This window comes from Symphalangus syndactylus, chromosome 14, assembly GCF_028878055.3.
Source record: "Symphalangus syndactylus isolate Jambi chromosome 14, NHGRI_mSymSyn1-v2.1_pri, whole genome shotgun sequence".
Lineage (NCBI taxonomy): Eukaryota > Metazoa > Chordata > Mammalia > Primates > Hylobatidae > Symphalangus > Symphalangus syndactylus.
In genome coordinates this window covers 115,141,949-115,160,871 of record NC_072436.2, presented here as the reverse complement: position 1 = coordinate 115,160,871, position 18,923 = coordinate 115,141,949, and the positions used below count along the sequence as shown (strand labels likewise).

Genomic DNA, 18,923 nt, shown 5'->3' with positions numbered 1-18,923 from the left:
CTTTCATTGATAACTGTTAACAGGCAACAGTTTTTTATATTAGAACCATCTTCAAGGCAGGGGGATTATTTTATCTAATTTCAAGAGATAAAACAATGGACACTCAGAAGTCACACCGGCAAAGTTATAATCTATTTTTATGAATTAACTTACTGGAATTCCGAGGAGCTGGGGATCTACAGGCTGCCGGAAAGGTAATGACTCTGGGTCCTGTCGATACAGTGCTTCTAGAGTTGGCATGAGGGCCTGGCGTAATTCCTCTGGTTTAAAGACTGCAGAGAAAACATCAAGAAAAGACACTCTGTAAAAGGTGCTCAGATCCCTCCTACCTCACATTTAGAACGGAATCCTGGCTGCTGTGATGTCCCAGCCACGATGTTCCTAAGGCACTCGAGGGGCTGTCGTCCATCACCGTTAAGGACTAAAGCTTCTGAAAATGCACTAGTGTCAGAACTGTGTTCAGCTTGTGAGGCAAAATACAACACTGAGAAGTTTGCTTCTTCCATGAAAGGTTTCCAACAGTAAAAACTTGCTGAAAAAGAAAGCAAAGCTAACTCCCAAATCTGTCTCATTCATCAAACTGGGCGGCAAATAAAGCCATTTCAGGCTGGGCCTGGTGGCTCACACATGTAATCCCAGCACTTTGGGAGACTGATGCGGGTGGATCACCTGAGGTCAGGAGTTCAAGACCAGCCTGACCAACGTAGTGAAACCTCGTCTCTACTAAACACAAAATTAGCCTGGTGTGTGTCGGGGTGCCTATAAGTCCCGCTACTCGAGAGGCTGAGACAGGAAAATCGCTTGAGCCCGGGAGATGGAGGCTGTAGCGAGCCAAGACTGCACTCCACTGCACTCCAGCCTGGGCAACAAGAGCAAAACTCTGTCTCAAAAAAAAAGAAAAAAAGAAAAAAAAAAAAAAAAGGACCATTTCATTGGAAGGGACCTTAAAAGATCCTCTGAGGAAAGTTTTTTTAATCCTTGGCTAAATTAAATTCAGGCCACTGGAGACAAACGGTTTTGAATCTCATAAACAGTAATAGAGCTACAAAATAAAGCATTTTTATAAAAAGTTCCATATTGCTTACTCCCACATTTACTAATGCCAATTTCTCCAACCCCTCAGCCACCTTACTGCCTACTACACTTTCTGTTGTCACTAATACAAACATAAAATACTGGTTGCCAAATACATTCAAGATGGTACATTCATACAAACCCTCAACGAGTATGGGAACAGGTGCCGGGGAAGCTGTTCGGTGTGGGAGGCCGGCCAGTCAGCAGTCAGCGTGTCATGACCCCACCTGGCTTATGTTCACTCACACAGAGAAGAAATTGGAGGCAAAGATGTCTTAGGCATTCTGACGCCTTAGCTTGTAAGTGATACATATTTTTTTCCTTGTGTTCTTTAATTTTTAATTTAATTATTATTTTTGAGACAAGGTCTCACTCTGTTGCCCAGGTTGGGGGACACTGGCATCATCTCGGCACACTGCAGCTTCAACCTCCCAGGCTCAAGCCATCCTCCTGCCTCAGCCTCAGGAGTAAGTGGGACTACAGGTGTGTGCTACCATGCCTGACTCATTTTTAAATTTTCTGTGGAGATGACGTCTCACTATGTTGTCCAAGCTGGTCTCGAACTCCTGAGCTCAAGCGTTCCCCCTGCCTCAGCCTTCCAAAGTGCTGAGATTACGGGCACTAAGCTATCATGCCCAGGTTTTTGTTTTTTGGTTTTTTTTTTGAGACAGTCTCGCTCTGTCACCCAGGCTGGAGTGCAGTGGTACGATCTCGGCTCACAGCAACCTCTGCCTCCTGGGTTCAAGCGATTCTCCTGCCTCGGCCTCCCGAGTAGCTGGAATTACAGGTGCCCACCACCACGCCCAGCTGATTTTTGTATTTTCAGTAGAGATGGGATTTCATCATGTTGGCCAGGCTGGTCTCGAACTCCTAACCTCAAATGATCCACCCGCCCTGGCCTTCCAAAGTGTTGGGATCACAGGCATGAGCCACTGTGCCCAGCCATCATGCCCATCTCATTTTATATTTTTAGAGACAGAGTCTTGCTCCATCGCCTAGGCCGGAGGGCAATGTGGTGGCGCCATCATAGCCACTGCAGCCACAAACTCCTGGGCTCAAGTGATCTTGTGGTATCACTATGTTGCCCAGGCTGGTATTGAACTCTCGGCCTCAAGTGATTCTCCTGCCTCAGCCTCTCAAAGCAATAACTTTATAGGTGTGAGCCACTGGGCCTGGTCTGTTTTTTGTATATTGAAAAGATTTTTTTTTTTTTTTTTTGAGACGGAGTTTCGCTCTTGTTGCCTAGGCTGGAATGCAATGGTGTGATCTTGGCTCACTGCAATCTCCGCCTCCCGGGTTCAAGCGATTCTCCTGCCTCAGCCTTCCCAGTAGTTGGGATTACAGGCATGCACCACCACACCCAGCTAATTTTGTATTTTTAGTAGAGACTGGGTTTCTCCATGTTGGCCAGGCTGGTCTCGAACTCCTGACCTCAGCTGATGTGATCTGCTCGCCTCAGCCTCCCAAAGTGCTGGGATTACAGGTGTGAGCCACCATGCCCAGCTGAAAAGATTTCTTACAACAGATAAGAGGTAAACTGTAATTTGAAAATCAGATTAAAATATGGTAAACATTTAAAGTTCCAGTTGGGAAGTGGCAAGCATCAGGTACATGGACCTGCCATCAATTTTGTGTGGGGTGGGGATGGTCTAACTTGACAAATTCTGAAAAGCGCCATCTGATTCCTAACTGGTGAAGGACAAAAGTTACAAGTTGGAAGGAAAAACGCATGTGTTTAACAGGCTCACTTTAGAGATGAAAAAGGCACACCAAGAACATGCCTCAGGGCTCATTCTCATCAGAGCCCAGGATCCAGACTCTTGACCAACCTCCGCAGACACTGCCTCCCCTCCAGGGTACCTGGCTGCTTCAGACCTCAGACAGCGGCCTGAGGTCTGGGCAGCCAGGTAAAAACCCCGATGCAGCACTCCCCATGCACACGCTCCCCAGCACTTCAAGGTGCAAAGGCCTGGTCTAGGGTGCAGATGTGCCCTTCAGAAGCATCAGAAACACACATCCTTGCTTCCCACTAACTCCTTTCTTCTGTTTTATGCAGAGACGAAGCAGCATTTGGTAGTCTTTGAATAACTCTTTATGAGAAAACAATTATGTAACGAACAGCCTTTTGATTTCTCTAAATGAGGGGCTGGCAAATTATGACCAAGAGGCCAAATGTGGCCAGCTGCTTGCTTTTCTGTATGGCCCAAGAGCTAACAAAGGATTTCACATTCTTTAATGTTTGGCAGAAAAAAAAGAAAAGAATACCATTTCATGACATGTGAAAATCACACAAAATTCAAGTGTTAGTCTCCAAAAATATAGCTTTATTGGCACATAGCTATGCTCATTCGTTTATACAGGATCTGTAGCTGCCTCCGCGCCACAGTGGCAGCACTGAGGAGCGGTAACAGAGGCCTCAGGACGCACAAAGCCCACAGCGTGGACCACTGGGCCTCTCCCACGGAGAAGGCCTGCAGACCCTGTCACCGCCCCAGCGGTAATTGGGAGTGACAGGGCCTGAAACAAGTGTCACTTTGGTTAATCATTTATTCATTCATTAAATAACTATTCAAATTCCGTGCTGAGGAGAGCATTTTCTTTTTTTTTTTTTGAGACGGAGTCTCGCTCTGTCACCCAGGCTGGAGTGCAGTGGTGCAATCTCGGCCCCCAAAGTGCTGGGATTATAGGCGTGAGCCACTGCGCCCTGCCTAGGAGAGCATTTTCAAACTCCTGTCTTCACCAGCACCTTTCTGTAAGAAGATCCCATATGCGCAGAAGTGAAGACAGGAGTGTATGTGAACCGCGCCGCTCCCCTCCTCTGGCCCCAGGACCTGCTCCACGCAGCAGGGCTGTGCAGCGTACCAGCGTCTCCCAAAAACGCGGCTCTCAAGCCCTTGGAGGCTGCTGTCTCATATCGCAGTCCCCAGCCCCTGTGACTACTGAAATTTCACCAAATGAATAATATCACAAAAAAATAAAAAACTCAGTTCCTGGGTCACCCTGGTCACATTTTTTTTTTTTTTTTTTTTTTGAGACGGAGTCTCGCTTTGTCGCCCAGGCTGGAGTGCAGTGGCGCGATCTCGGCTCACTGCAAGCTCCGCCTCCCGGGTTCACGCCATTCTCCTGCCTCAGCCTCCCGAGTAGCTGGGACTACAGGCGCCCGCCACCATGGCCAGCTAATTTTTTGTATTTTTAGTAGAGATGGAGTTTCACCATATTAGCCAGGATGATCTCGATCTCCCGACCTCATGATCCGCATGTCTTGGCTTCCCAAAGTGCTGGGATTATAGGCGTGAGCCACCACGCCTGGCCACCCTGGTCACATTTTAGGTGCTCAAGTTATAGCACTGCCCTAGGCCCTTCTATGTGCTGTAAGATGAAAATTATTTCACCAAAACTGAAACCAATTTTTTTTTTTTTGAGACAAGGTCTTCTGCAGTGCAGTAATCACAGCCCACTGCATGCAAACTTGACCTCCTAGGCTCAAGCAACCCTCCTAATTCAGCCTCATGAGTAGTGAGGACTATAAGCATGCACCACCATAACCAGCTATTTGTTTATTTTTTTCTATAGAGACAGGGTCTCACCATGTTGCCCAGGCTGGTCTTGAACTCTGGGCCTCAAGTGATCTTCCCACCTCAGCCTCCAAAAGTGCTGGAACTGCAGGTGTGAACCCCAATGCCCAGCTTGAAACAATTTTGTTTTGAGACGAAGTTTCTCTCTTCTTGCCCAGGCTGGAGTGCAATGGCACAATCTCAGATCACTGCAACCTCCACCGCCTCCCGGGTTCAAGTGATTCTTCTGCCTCAGCCTCCTGAGTAGCTGGGATTACAGGCATGAGCCACCAGGTCTGATTAACTTTTGTATTTTTAGTAGAGATGGGGTTTCGCGATGTTGGCCAGGCTGGTCTGGAACTCCTGACCTCAGGTGATCCACCCACCTCAGCCTCCCAAAGTGTTGGGATTACAGGTGTGAGCCACTGGGCCCGGCCTGAAACAATTTTTATAACACTAAATTATCATTTGCCTTTTGCACTATGTTGGACATCTGCACAGATGGGAAAAAAGCAATCTTTTTTTTTTTTTTTTTTTTAAGAAGGAGTCTCACTCTGTTGCCCAGGCTGGAGTGCAGTGGTGTAATCTCAGCTCACTGCAACCTCCACTTCCTGGGTTCAAGTGATTCTCCTGCCTCAGCCTCCCGAGTAGCTGGGACTACAGGCACATGCTGCCACACCCGGCTAAAAAGCAAAAACAAAGGAAAAGAAAGCCAACATCACCAAACTCTACTGTTATCACACAATGCTGCTGCTGTACAGTCACAAGAAAAAAAATACCAGCCATGCTTAAGAAAATTTGTTTAAATTTTTCTTTTTTTGGGGTAGAGATGGGTTCTTGCTATGTTACCCAGGCTGGCTTGAACTCCTGGCCTCAAGTATTCCTCCTGCCTTAGCCTCCCAAAGTCCTTGGATTATAGGCATGAGCCACTGCTCCCTGCCAAGAAAAAATATTCTTTATTTTTGAGACAGGGTCTCACTCTCTCATCCAGGCTAGAATGCACTGGCACAATCACGGTTCACTAAAGCCTCAACCTCCTGGGCTCAAGCAATCCTCCCACCTCAGCTTCCCGAGCCACTGGGACCACAGGTGCACCACCACACCTGGCTAATTTTTAAATTGTTCTGTAGAGACAGGGTCTCACTACGTTGCCCAAGCTGGTCTTGAACTCCTGGCCATAAGTGATCCTCCTGTGTTCGCCTCCCAAAGTGCTGGGATTATAGGTGGGAGCCTCTGTGCCCACTTATTTCTTAATTAATTTATTTATTTTTGAGATAGGGCCTTGCTCTGTTGTCCAGGCTGGAGTCCAACAGTGGCATCACAGCTTGCTGCAGCCTTGGACCCCTGAGCTCAAGTGATCCTGCTGCCTCAGCCTCCTAAGTAGCCAGGACTACAGGCATGCACCACCACACTTGGCTAATTTTTAATTTTTTTGTAGAGACAGGGTCTTACTATGTTGCCCAGGCTGGTCTCGAACTCCTGGCTTCAAGTGATCCTCCCACTTTGGCCTTCCAAAGTGCTGAGATTACAGATATGAGCCACCACACCTGGCTGAAAAAATATTCTTGATGAGGTAGTAAAAAGTATTCCTTGTATTAAATCTTAAGCCTTTGGTACATGTTTTTTTTTTTTTTGAGATGACGTCTCGCTCTGTCTCCCAGGCTGGAGTGCAATATCTCCGCTCACTACAAGCTCCGCCTCCTGAGTTCACACCATTCTCTTGCCTCCGCCTCCCGAGCAGCTGGGACGACAGGCGCCCGCCACCACGCCCGGATAATTTTTTGTATTTTGTTTAGTAGAGACGGGGTTTCACCATATCAGCCAGGATGGTCTCGATCCGCTGACCTCATGATCTGCCTGCCTTGGCCTCCGAAAGCGCTGGGATTACAGGCATGAGCCACCGCGTCTGGCCTCCTGGTATATGTCTTTTATCCTGTGTGATGAAACTTTCTGTGTATCTCATCACACAGAATAAAAGATGTGTGCTGTATATGCACAGTGGCCACATTAGGAGGCAGTACTTGTGCAAATGTTGGAATTTACAGCTGAAGTAGCTGCTTGCCCTCATGGAACACATTAAAACTTTCAAGAATGACTGAGAGATAAGCTATAGTTACTAAGCTCTGATTATATGTCAGACATTTTCTCAGAAATGAACAAAGAGGGCCAGCTACTTCAAGGACAACTGACAGTATTTGTTGCCAATGATAAAATTTGGGCTTTCATAAAAAAATCAAATGTTTTGGAAAACTTGTAAATGGGCTTGACAGCGTCTCAAAATTTATTATTAGTATTATTTTTTGAGACAGGGCCTCACTCTGTCACTTAGGCTGGAGTACAGTGACATGATTATGGCTCAGTGCATCTTTGACCTCCCAGGCTCAGGTGATTCTCCCACTTCAACCTCTCGAGTAGCTGCAGCTACAGGCATGCACTACCATGCCCAGCTAACTTTTTTTTAATAGAGATTAGGTTTCGCCATGTTGCCTAGCTGGTCTCGAACTCCTGAGCTCCAGGCTAGAGTGCAGTGGTGCAATCATAGACCCTGAATTCCTGGGCTCAAGCAATCCTTCCCCCTCAGCCTCCCAAAATGCTGAGATTACGGGTGTGAGCCACAATGCACACCCTGCTTTTCAAAGTTGGTAAGACTTGTTTGAAGAGACTGATGGTGGTATTAACAAATGTGATTTTTTTTTTGACACTGTATAGTGAAATATGTCAACATATGGAAAATCTGCAGAACTTAAGTGTCAATTGAAAAAAAAATCATGCAAGCACAAAAGATCCATTCCAAGTACAAGATGGATCAATGGATTCTAAAGTCACAGAGTACGAAAAATCCAGTGCTATAGATTCTGGCTCTATGTCGCAACTAACCTTTAAGAAACTTTCACTGGTTGAGTTTTGGTATAGTATCAAAGAATATCCACAATCAGCTGAAAGGGCTATGAAAATACTTCCCTTTACCAACTACAGGATTTTCTTCATACACTTCAACCAAAATAACCAATCACAACACAGTAAATACAGAGGCATAAATGTTTTCTGTGGGTGCCATGTAACAGACTATTTTAAATGAACTAAATATTTAAAAATTTTTCTCTTTTGAGACAATAATGTCACTTTTGTCTCCCAGGCTAGAGTGCAGTGACGTGATCCGGGCTCACTACAGCCTCAAACTCCTAGGCTCTGGCAATCCTGCCGCTTCCGCTTCTCTAGTAGCTAGAATGACAGGCACGCACCACCACGCTTAGCTAGTTTTATTTTAGTTTTATAGAGATGGAGTCTTGCTATGTTGCTCAGGCTGGTTTTAAAATCCCAGCATCAAGCAAACCTCCCATCTCAGCCTCCCAAAGTGCTGGGATTACAGGTGTGAGCCACTGTACTCAAATTTCTCAATTTTAGTTTCCAATAGAGTAAGCAATGATAGATAATCCACACAAACAACAACTCTTTGGGGCCCTCAATTTCTAAAAGTATAAAGAGCCCTGAGATTCACTGTACTCCACACTCTCCAGGGTCCCTTCCAGCTGCAGAGTGACATGGTCTCAGTCTCTAACATTTCTCTGCAAACTTTCCCAAAAGTGTCATCTGCAGCCTTGGACTTTCTGAGTCCCATCTCCCATTTCTAAGGTTCACTTAACAATTTTCTGATACCCTGTTATCTCTTTACTTTGGTTACATCTCAAATGGATTCCATCCAACTTCCACTGTGAGGCAGGCTTACTCCACACATCTCAGACCCCAAATTTGCCTAACCTACCCCTCCCCCATGTCTCACTATATGGGGTCCCTAGGCACCACCCTGCCCCTCACTCTGCATTCTCAGCTTCCTCACTGCACCGGCAGAAACTTGCTGCCTCCAGGTCACCCTGTACTGTCATAATGATCATTTTCCTTAAATTATGGCTTTTTTGGTTACTCTCCTACTCACACATACGTCACTGCTTCTTTATACTTTTATGAGTAAAGCCAAGCTCCTTAAACCGCTCAAGCACCCAGACACATTTCAACCCGGCCCCTGCCAACACCATCAGAAGACTGCTCTGCAGCCTGGGTGCCCTTGGAGCTGCAGCTCATCTCTCACTCCTACCATGAGCCTCACAGGCACAGGGCTGGGGTCCTGCTCAGCCTCAGTGTTTCTGCAAGGGAAAGTCTGGGGAATGGCAGGCAAGAAAGGTAAAAGGGCAGATAGAATTATGTTTCTACTCTAGCTTTTAATCCTCCACGTGGAATCCTAACACCGTGGAAAAGCAGCATGGTTTAATAAGGTAATGAAAAAATGGCCTACTTTTTTTGCGTGGCTGCGAAGGAGATGTTGACTGAGAGGCTGTGCCGTTAGTGCTACTCTCTTCTTCCTCTTTAACTTCTACTTTCACTTCAGGTTTCTTTTCATCCACTTCCATTGGTTCTGATTTCTGCTCTGCTGTGTCTGTTTCTTCTTTAACTTGGGAAGCTCCTTGCAAATCCTCCTCCATCATCTTGAGAAAAACATTACAGATAACATATGAATATCAAATACCTTTATGTTACTGCAACCTCACTGGAAGACTCTTACAAGCCTAAAACAGGTTTCTTAAAACCTTCCTCTAGTCAGAGTTGCATTTATGATTCCTCTTCTCTTCCGGAAGAAGAAATAAAGCACTTGGTGTTCATTAAGTCGCTTCAACACAGTCAGTGCAATTATGGTCCTAAATTTAAAAGTGTTTTTTTTTTTTTTTTTTTTTTTTTTCCTAGAGACGGAGTCTGACACCCAGGCTGCAGTGCAGTGGCAAGATCTTGGCTCACTGCAACCTCCCCCTCCCGGGTTCCAGCAATTCTCCTGCCTCAGCCTCCCAAGTAGCTGGGATTACAGGTGCGTGCCACTGCACTCAGCTAATTTTTTATATTTTTGGTAGATGTGGGGTTTCATCATGTTGGCCAGGCTGGTCTCGAACTCCTAACCTCAAGTGATCCACCTGCCTCGGCCTCCCAAAGTGCTGGGATTACAGGCGTGAGCCACAGCTCCCAGCCCAATTTAAAAGTTTTTAAATGTAAAAGTGCTTTAAAAATTGCACATACTCAGATTTTTCACATACAGACATTTCTAATTTGGAATAAAAATCTCCTTGAAAGTTGGGGCAGGGACCAAAAGTCCTTCTCAGAGGCAGGAGGTGCGCTATGAGACAGGAAGGAGCAATGGGGACTGCGGCTAACTGGAGAGCCCGCCACAGTTGGTGCTCACAACCAGACTGCTGTCACACAGGGATGCAGGCACAATGCTGAAAGCATCTCATTTTTCAAGAAAAGCCAGAAATCTAGAGTTTTATTTGCAATTTCCTGATTTTTAAGGTATTGTGTGGGCCAAACACATTTACAGGGTGGATCCAGCCCACGGTCTGCCAGTTTTCAGCTTCTGCCATAGGTTAATTAGTAAATGAATCCACCACCCCTTCTGTAGTCTACCTCTGCAGAACTAGAAATGAATGGAGAACATAAAATAAAAGACTGTTGGATGATTCTGATATTTCAAATATAAGCCAGTATTCTTCATTTCAGGCAAAATAAACCCACCCCTCATATTTAAAAATGAAAAACCAACCTGTTTTAAGTCAATTTCCTACACACTGAACGATGAACCCACATTCAAACCGAATATTCTAAGTCAGGGATACCCAGGGGAGGCTCCAAGCCTCGCCCGACGACACCTGGGTGAAGTTGCGATACACAGCCATCAATGCATTCCTAGGGAGCGGCACCCACCTCAGACCTGGGCTCCCCTTTGGATTCACCAGGATCGGGCTCAGTGTCCTCTGTCTGGGTCTCCGTCTTCATTTCCAGCACAGGTACGTCAGGTCCTGGCTGCTGGGAATTGGTTTCTGTGCTAGCCACCGAGGAGGGGGTAGGGACCCTGTTATCAATGCTGGCTGCTGCCTGGGAAAGCTGTGAAAAAACCAAAAGCACTGACTTCAGTAAGCAAGGCAACGTAAGTGATCTTCAACTATGCTGCTCATGCAACCTACAATTTCCCGTTAACATTTCTCAATACTGATCCAGCAGGTGCCCTTCAGTGAAACTGAAGAACAGAGGTTAAAGTAGGAATGAGTTCTAGAGGGAGGTAACAGCAGTCAGAGGCACAACTCAGGTCTTAACACGAAGGCAAAGGAAACAGCAGAGCTTTTCAAACTTTGACATAAAATTATTTTCTCAAAGTTTTCTAGCTAAATCATGAAATCTCGTATTTTGAAATTAATTCCCTTCAATATGGTGGTTAACGTGTATGGTAAAAGGCTGAATTATGAATGTCTAAGCACATCTGAAGGAAGGGAAATCAAGTGCCTCCCCAAAGAGAGAGTGCCACCCAGCCTGTGTGAATGGTAGGAACACGGGCGCTGGTGGAGTCAATGAACATTACAAGAAGGAACCACTAAAAGAATTTCCTAATTTGCAAATTCTTACTCGATGGAATTTTTTTTTTTTTTGAGACGGAGTCTCACTCTGTCACCTAGGCTGTAGTACAATGGCGCAATCTCAGCTCAATACAATTTCTGCCTCCCAGGCTCAAGCGATTCTCCCGTCTCAGCCTCCCGAGTAGCTGGGAATACAGGCACCCGCCACCATGCCCGGCTTATTTTTGTATTTTTGTAGAGGCAAGGTTTCACAATTTTGGCCAGGCTGGTCTCGAACTCCTGACCTCCGGTGATCTGCCCGCCTCAGCCTCCCAAAGTGGTGGGATTACAGGCGTGAACCACTGCGCCCAGCCTCAATGGAGTTTTAAGTAAACAAACAAAAGATGAACATGTCTCGCTCTGTTACCCAGGCTGGAGTAGAGTGGTGTGATCTTGGCTCACTGTAACCTGTACCTCCTAGGCTCAAGTGATCTTCCCACCTAAGCCTTCCGAGTGGCTGGGACTACAGGCACACAACACCATGCTTGTCTAGTTAAAAAAAAAATTTTTTTTTTGTAGAGACGAGGTCTCACTATGTTGCCAAGGCTGGTCTTGAACTCATGGGCTCAAATGATTCTCCCACCTTGGCCTCCCAAGGTGCTGAAATTACAGGTGTGAACCACCGCGCCTGGCCTGACAGACAATTTTTATGGGAAAATTATCTTCTAAGAGTCTTGGCCCAAAAATAGCAGAGAGAGACAGGCTTACCGGTGTGCCAGGAGGCTGGGTGTGCACAGGCGTCGGCTGTTGCTGCGATGACTGAGGGGTAGCCACAGACGGTGGCTGAACTGGGGTTTGAGGCTGCGGGGTCACCTGTGCCTGGGCTGCTGCTTGGACTGTAGGGGTGCTCTGGGTTTGGGTAGCACTGGGCACTGAGCCAGGAGTCGGGGTGGGAGTCTGCCCAGAAGACGACACAGGAGTTGATGGCTGAGTGGGAGCTGCTGGCTGGGGAGGAGTCATCCCAGGTGGTGTTGTGTGCTGGAGAGATGGCATGCCAGCAGCCGTGGAAGCAGGAGGCGGTGCTGGGTGCAGTGGTGACTGTGTCACTGGAGGGCAAGGCAGCTGGCTGGCCTGAGGCCCCAGCATGTTGAGAGGGTTAGGAAGAGCAGCACCAGGCACCTGTCCCTACCAGAAACGGACACAGTATGTTAAAATTATTTCCCTCGTTTGAAAATGTGATAAAACATTTGAAAAATTAAATGTATGAAAAAAAATTTTTTTTTTTTTGAGACAGAGTTTCACTCTTGTCGCCCAGGCTGGAATGCAATGGTGTGATCTCGGCTCACTGCAGCCTCCGCCTCCCAGGTTCAAGCAATTCTCTTGTCTCAGCTTCTTGAGTAGCAAGGATTACAGGTGCCCACCACCACGCCCAGCTAATTTTTCTGTTTTTAGTAGAGATTGGGTTTTGCCATGTTGGCCAGGCTGGTCTCAAACTCCTGACCTCAAGTGATCCTCCCGCCTCGGCCTCCCAAAGTGCTGAGATTACAGGCGTGAGCCACCGTGCCCAGCCAAATGTATGGGAATTTAATCACATTTTCTTGGGAGTGTTCTGCTTGTAAAAATTCATTGAGCTATACACTTGTAATGGGCACTCCTCAGTAACAGTAAAACTACACACATTTCTTATAGTCTGATTTATATAATTAAAATAACCATTGAAACTTATGGCTTAAACAAACACATCTACAGCAGTTCCCTCATATCCCCTCGGATACATTCCAAGACTCCCCCCAGTCTTGGAATGCCTGAAACTGCGGACAGTACTGAACCCAATATTTACCAAGATTTTTGGATCTGACAACCAAGGTGGACATTCAGTGACTAACAGGTGGGTAGTGCCTACAGTGTGGAAATGCTGGACAAATAAATGATTCACATCCCTGGTGGCACAGAGTGGGATGGTGAAGGAATTCATCATGCAACTTGGAATGATGGCACTCAATTTAAAACCTTTTTTTTTTTTTTTTAAAGACAGAGTCTCGCTCTGTCACCCAGTCTGGAGTGCAATGCCGTGATCTTGGCTCACTGCAACCTCCATCTCCTGGGTTCAAACGATTCTCCTGCCTCAGCCTCCTCAGTAGCTGGGATTACAGGCGTGCAACACCATGCCTGGCTAATTAATTTAAAACTTATGAATTGTTTATTCCCAGAATTTTCCATGTAATATTTTTGGACCACAGTTGACCCCAGGTAACTGAAACCTCAGAAAGTGAAATGACAGATTGGGGGGGCTACTGTACATTGACCCAGCCTGTAAGCTTCATGTTCTATAACATGTACCCAAAGTTCTTTAACATTTTCTAAGCTTAGCTTAGAAAAAGGTATTTTTTTTAAGTTGCTTCTTCCCTGGGGACTATAAAATAAATAAAAATAAAAGTTATTGACCATAAATATATACATCCATAGGTACCCTTAACAATTAAAACTAAAAAAAAAAAAACATTCTCTCTGAAACACACACACACACACGTTAGTTACTGAAAGAGAACTGTTTCAGTGCAGTGGTTCTATACTGGGGAGACACTTCAGAATTATTTGTGAACATTTTAAAAATGGTTTTGAATCACTGTTCTAGAGTGGGGTTGGCAATCTCCCAGGGCCAAACACACTGAGCTGCTTGTTGCTGTAAATAAAGCTTTACTGGCACACAGCCACCTATGTACCACAGCAGCTTCTGCACTACAAGAACAGAAGTAAATTACGAAAACCAAGACTGAATGGCCTGAAAAGCTGAAAATACTTAGTATCTGGCCCTTTACACGAAGTTTGCTCATCCTTGTTCTAGAGAAATGAAATGTTATGGAAAGTTAAGAATAATCATTTAGTGAGGAAATCTAATATATAATAATGACTTATGCAGCATTATTTCACATTAAAAACTCAAAACAAGGCTGGGTGCGGTAGCTTACTCCTGTAATCCCAGCACTTTGGGAGGCCGAGGTGGGTGGATCACCTGAGGTCAGGAGATCGAGATCAGCCTGGCCAACATGGTGAAACCCCGTCTCTATTAAAAATACAAAAAAAAAATTAGCTTGGTGTGGTGGCAGGCATCTGTAATCCCAGGTACTTGGCAGGCTCAGGCGGGAGAATCACTTGAACCCGGGAGGCAGAGGTTGCAGAGCCAAGATGGCATTACTGCACTCCAGTCTGGGCAACAGAGCAAGACCCTGTCTCAAAACAGACAAAAAAAAAAAAAAAAAAAGAATTTTATCTTTCAGGGAGGATTTGGTGTGTTTTATATACATGTGTATTTTGTATACAGTAGCAATCATATGGACTACAACTAACAAAAGAGGAAAAAAGGAGTAAATGGAAAATCGTTTTCTTCAGCTCTAGATTGAGAAATTAAAAACATTTAACAAGAAGGGAGCTATTGAAATGATTCTGTTAGCTTGATTTCACCTGGCAGTGGAGACAGGTCAAAAGATACGCAAGCCAAATCATCAAGAATGAATTCATGGGTCCTTCTCCCTCCCTTTTTAAAATCCTAATGCCTCTCAGGGTCACGTTAAACTGAGAATTTAAAATACACAAACAAAAAATAAGAAAACAAAAACCCAAAGATCAAAACACAAAAGCACACAAACCAAAAATTCTAAATCTATTCCCACTTTTGCATATAGTTAACCCAGAAAGGATAAGAGAAATTCCAAACAAGGTAAGGACTACAGGACAAAGGTGCGGAAAATAAAGAGAAGCTGATACATAGAAATTAAAGGTTCATTCTGGAATTTTAATTTCCACGAAGGAAGACAGAAAAAAAAAACAAACAAAACTTAAAACAAAAATTTTATTTCTTATGGAGCCACGGTCCCAGTGGGGCACAGTACCTGTGACACGCCTGTTGGGGCTGGCGGCTGCCCCATGCCCACACTCATCGCCCCGCTGGATGACGGGAACTGGTTCTGTGGCAGAAACTGGCTCTGAGCGGGCGCCTGGGCCATCATGTTGTTGGTGTGTGCACCCATCATGTTCGGAGGCTGAGGCATTCGGGAAGGAGAAATGGCCATCTAAGAGACAACAAGCACCACCAGAGCTGTAGTTTGGAAGCTGATGGCCAGACTTTTCAAGGTGAGCCAGAATGACCCAAGGCCTCACAACCCCAGAGGATGGCAAGCACAGGGCTCACATCCCGCCGTTCCTCATGGGAAGAGACCACCACTTGCTAAGAACTCCCGGGCTCCTGGGCACCTTACACACTTTCTCAGGCAATCTTTCAAAAGAGCCAGCTTCAAAATGTCCCCTGAATAGAAATCAATAGCAGGCTATAATTTAAAGTTTAAGGCATGCCTATGAGTTCTCTAAAGTGTTTAGAAAGCAGCCATGGAAGAGCGAGAGTCAACAGATGCTTACAATTCCCTGCTGGCCACATATCTGAGGCTGCCTTCTCCAGCCTTGGAACTCCCACATTCTCACAAAGCCACATATTCCTATGAATTTGTTATTCCAATAAAATAACTAACAGTCAAATAATTCTGTGTAGTAATGATTTTTTTTAAAGGAGAGATAAAAGAAATAAAGCATAACCCAAATTCAAAGGAACAAGAACCACAGGATTCTCAAGTGACATGAATTCTGCTGCTTTGGTAATGTTCCATGTGAGAGGGAGGGCTATCTGCAGCACAGCAAAAGAGAACACTTACCCCTGGCACTGAGCCCATGCTGTTCATCTGGACAGAGTGGTTCATTGGGGAGGCTGCACGAGGTCCCATGGGTGCTTGCGGCAACTGGACGTTCCCCAAGGACATGGGGTTAAATGAATTCATCCCTGTAAATGTACCCACAACGGTTCATTAGGAAGAGCACCCATAGGAAAACAGAATTACAACTTGCTAAATAAACTCTAAGTAAAATAAGATGGAACACACAGGCAACAGAAAACTGAAAAGAAATCACCCAATTAATCAAGATGATAATGGAACAGACTTCTCCATATCCAGAGAAAATGGCATCAATGTGGGGGTGGTGACGGTGGCATGGTGACGGGTACCAGGGAAGGACGAGGACATGAAGGCATAAGGTTGGGTAAGACAGGAACAAGTAAGTGAGACATTAAATGAGGCTGTGGTGGAGCTGAGCCAGAGGACAGAGTACCAAACAAAGTATCATAGCAACAAAGAGGGTAAGGAGGTGCCCTGAAAGAAGGACAGCACCCCCACAATCTACAGAAGAGATGTTTCCAGAGACCAGGGCAAGCTTCTGTGCACACCCATACCTAATGCCTCTGGAGCAGCTGGCGCCCATCATCTGAAGATTCTCAGCTCCTTGCTGGGTTTACATTCATTGTTAGAATCTGTGCTAAGACTCTAAACATTCTTTTAATTTTGCAAGCACCTTAAGCATTAAGAAGTGCCCAAGGGTCAGCCGTCCTCAACCTCAGCCTCCTGTAGTTTACAGGAACACCACATCACTGAAAGACACTTCACGGCCAGTAAGTGTCTCCAGACTGTGGTGTCTAGTTCCTTCCAATTTCCAATAATACTCTGTAAACTCTGAGTTCTAAAGAAGCACTAGTTCAAATTAGTCTTAGAACCAACACTAGAATCTGACAGAATCCTTTAGAGAATTTCTGGAAGGTGTTGCCTTAGCGCTGCTGTAGTCATGAGCCGGCTCAAAGGATGACTCACGGAGCACTACCTTCAATGACTACCTAGAAACGGTACCCTCAAATAACTGAGTGCCGATGCAGACCAGGAAGACTTTCCAGGGAGTCTACAATGTAAGCTTCCCCTCTCCTTGAGAATTTTTTTAAACAAAATGAAAAACAATTACTAAGAACAGCACTTAAAGAAATCTGTATTCACCCAGATGTGCTGGCAGGGAGGCTGCTAAGTGCATAACTAGAAAACATCTATTCCAATATTCCGCTGGCAAACAGCAGGCTCATCATACCCCACGCCAGCAGCATCTTCCTATCCAGGCTGAAGTCCTGGACCAATCCCCAACACAGAATTGAGCCACTTTCCAAAGCCTCAATTTCTCTGACTCCTTGATTTCTTTCTTTTTTTTTTGAGATGAGGTTTCACTCTTGTTGCCCAGGCTGGAGTGCGGTGGTGCGATCTCAACTCACTGCAGCCTCCGCCACCTGGGTTCAAGTGATTCTCCTGCCTCAGCCTCCCGAGTAGCTGGGATTATAGGCGTGCATCACCATGCCCGGCTAAATTTTGTATTTTTAATAAGAGACGGGGTTTCACCATGTTGGCTAGGCTGGTCTCAAACTCCTGACCTCAAGTGATCCTCCTGCTTCGGCCTCCCAAAGTGCTGGGATTACAGGTGTGAGCCACTGTGCCCAGCCTGACTCCTTGATTTCTTTCACCCCTCAAATCTAGTCCATCAAAACAAGTCCCTGATAAGTTTTTTTTCCATAATATCAGCTCATCCACCAAGTCTTTTCCAGGATGCAATACAAACACAACTTTTTTTTTTTTTTTTTTTGAGACGGAGTCTCGCTCTGTCGCCCAGGCTGGAGTGCAGTGGCGTGATCTCGGCTCACTGCAAGCTCCACTTCCTGGGTTCATGCCATTCTCCTGCCTCAGCCTCTCCGCGTGGCTGGGACTACAGGCGCCCGCCACCACGCCCGGCTAATTTTTTTTTTGTATTTTTAGTAGAGACGGGATTTCACCGTGTTCTCGATCTCCTGACCTCGTGATCCGCCCGCCTTGGCCTCCCAAAGTGCTGGGATTACAAGCGTGAGCCACCGCGCCTGGCCGAACACAACTTTTAAAATGATCTCTACCTTCCCTCCCAAATTACTCTGCAAACCACAGCAAAGCCTCTTTCCGCAGAGTCTTCTGGATAATGTCACCACCTTGTTTCACAACCTGGAAAAATGTCCTGCTTCGGTCTCAATGGTCAAGAGCTACAAGGTTTTCAAATGCTCCCTGCCCCAAAATAAAAATAACTGCTTCAACCAACCAAAAACCAGAGGCTCTCTACTTAAGAACCTTTCAAGGTTGTTGAGAAAGCTGCTGCCACCCCAATCTGGCAAAGGACCTGTGTGTACACTCTCTCCAGAAGGTGACATCCAGCCAGCTGGGCAGGTTTTAACCCCTAGGGCCAAGAGCAGCCCGTGCCATCCCCATTTCAGCCTCTGCAAGTCCTCAGCGGTCTAGGACTGTCTTGCATGCTTCTCCTTCTCAGCATTCAGAAGCACTCCCTCCCCACATCTAGAGTGCTCTTTCTCGGACTCTTCCTAAGAGTAATGTACCATGCCCCCTTCATCATCCATTAAAAAAACAAAAAGCTGGCCGGGCACGGTGGCTCACGCCTGTAACCTCAGCACTTTGGAAGGCCAAGGTGGGCGGATCAAAAGGTCAGGAGATCGAGACCATCCTGGCTAACAAGGTGAAACCCCATCTCTACTAAAAAAAAAGACACAAAAAATTAGCTGGGCGTGGTGGCAGGAGCCTGTAGTCCCAGCTACTACGGAGGCTGAGGAAGGAGAATGGCATGAACCCAGGAGGCGGAGCTTGCAGTGAGCCGAGATCGTGCCACTGCACTCCAGCCTGGGCAACAGAGTGAGATTCCGTCTCAAAAAAAAATAACATAACATAACATAACATAACATAACATAACATAACGTAACAATATAACATAACATAACACAACACAACACAACACAACACAACACAACATAACATAACGTAACGTAAAATAAAAAGCTAAGGCCGGGTGCAGTGGCTCATGCCTGTAATCCCAGCACTTTGGGAGGCTGAGGTGGATGGATCACAAGGTCAGGAAATCGAGACCATCCTGGCTAACACGGTGAAACTCGTCTTTTCTAAAAATACAAAAAATTAGCCAGGTGTGGTGGCGGGCGCCTGTAGTCCCAGCTACTCAGGAGGCTGAGGCAGGAGAATGGCGTGAA

General features: G+C 45.9%; 1 protein-coding gene across 10 annotated transcripts in view; it reads right to left on the bottom strand.

Moving 5' to 3' along the window:
• Positions 1–18,923, bottom strand: part of CREBBP (CREB binding protein) — a 156,472-nt gene that overhangs the window by 34,300 nt on the left and 103,249 nt on the right. For 7 of the 10 annotated variants that reach the window (XM_055242835.2, XM_055242836.2, XM_055242830.2 and 4 more), the window contains 6 exons: positions 15,700–15,824; positions 14,887–15,066; positions 11,765–12,181; positions 10,371–10,550; positions 8,920–9,109; positions 154–272 (listed from right to left, as the gene is read on the bottom strand). In XM_055242835.2, the coding sequence (XP_055098810.1) occupies positions 154–272; positions 8,920–9,109; positions 10,371–10,550; positions 11,765–12,181; positions 14,887–15,066; positions 15,700–15,824 (1,211 nt within the window). The remainder of the gene's footprint in view (positions 1–153; positions 273–8,919; positions 9,110–10,370; positions 10,551–11,764; positions 12,182–14,886; positions 15,067–15,699; positions 15,825–18,923) is intronic. The other 3 variants (XM_063618264.1, XM_063618265.1, XM_063618266.1) reach the window with 1 other exon arrangement.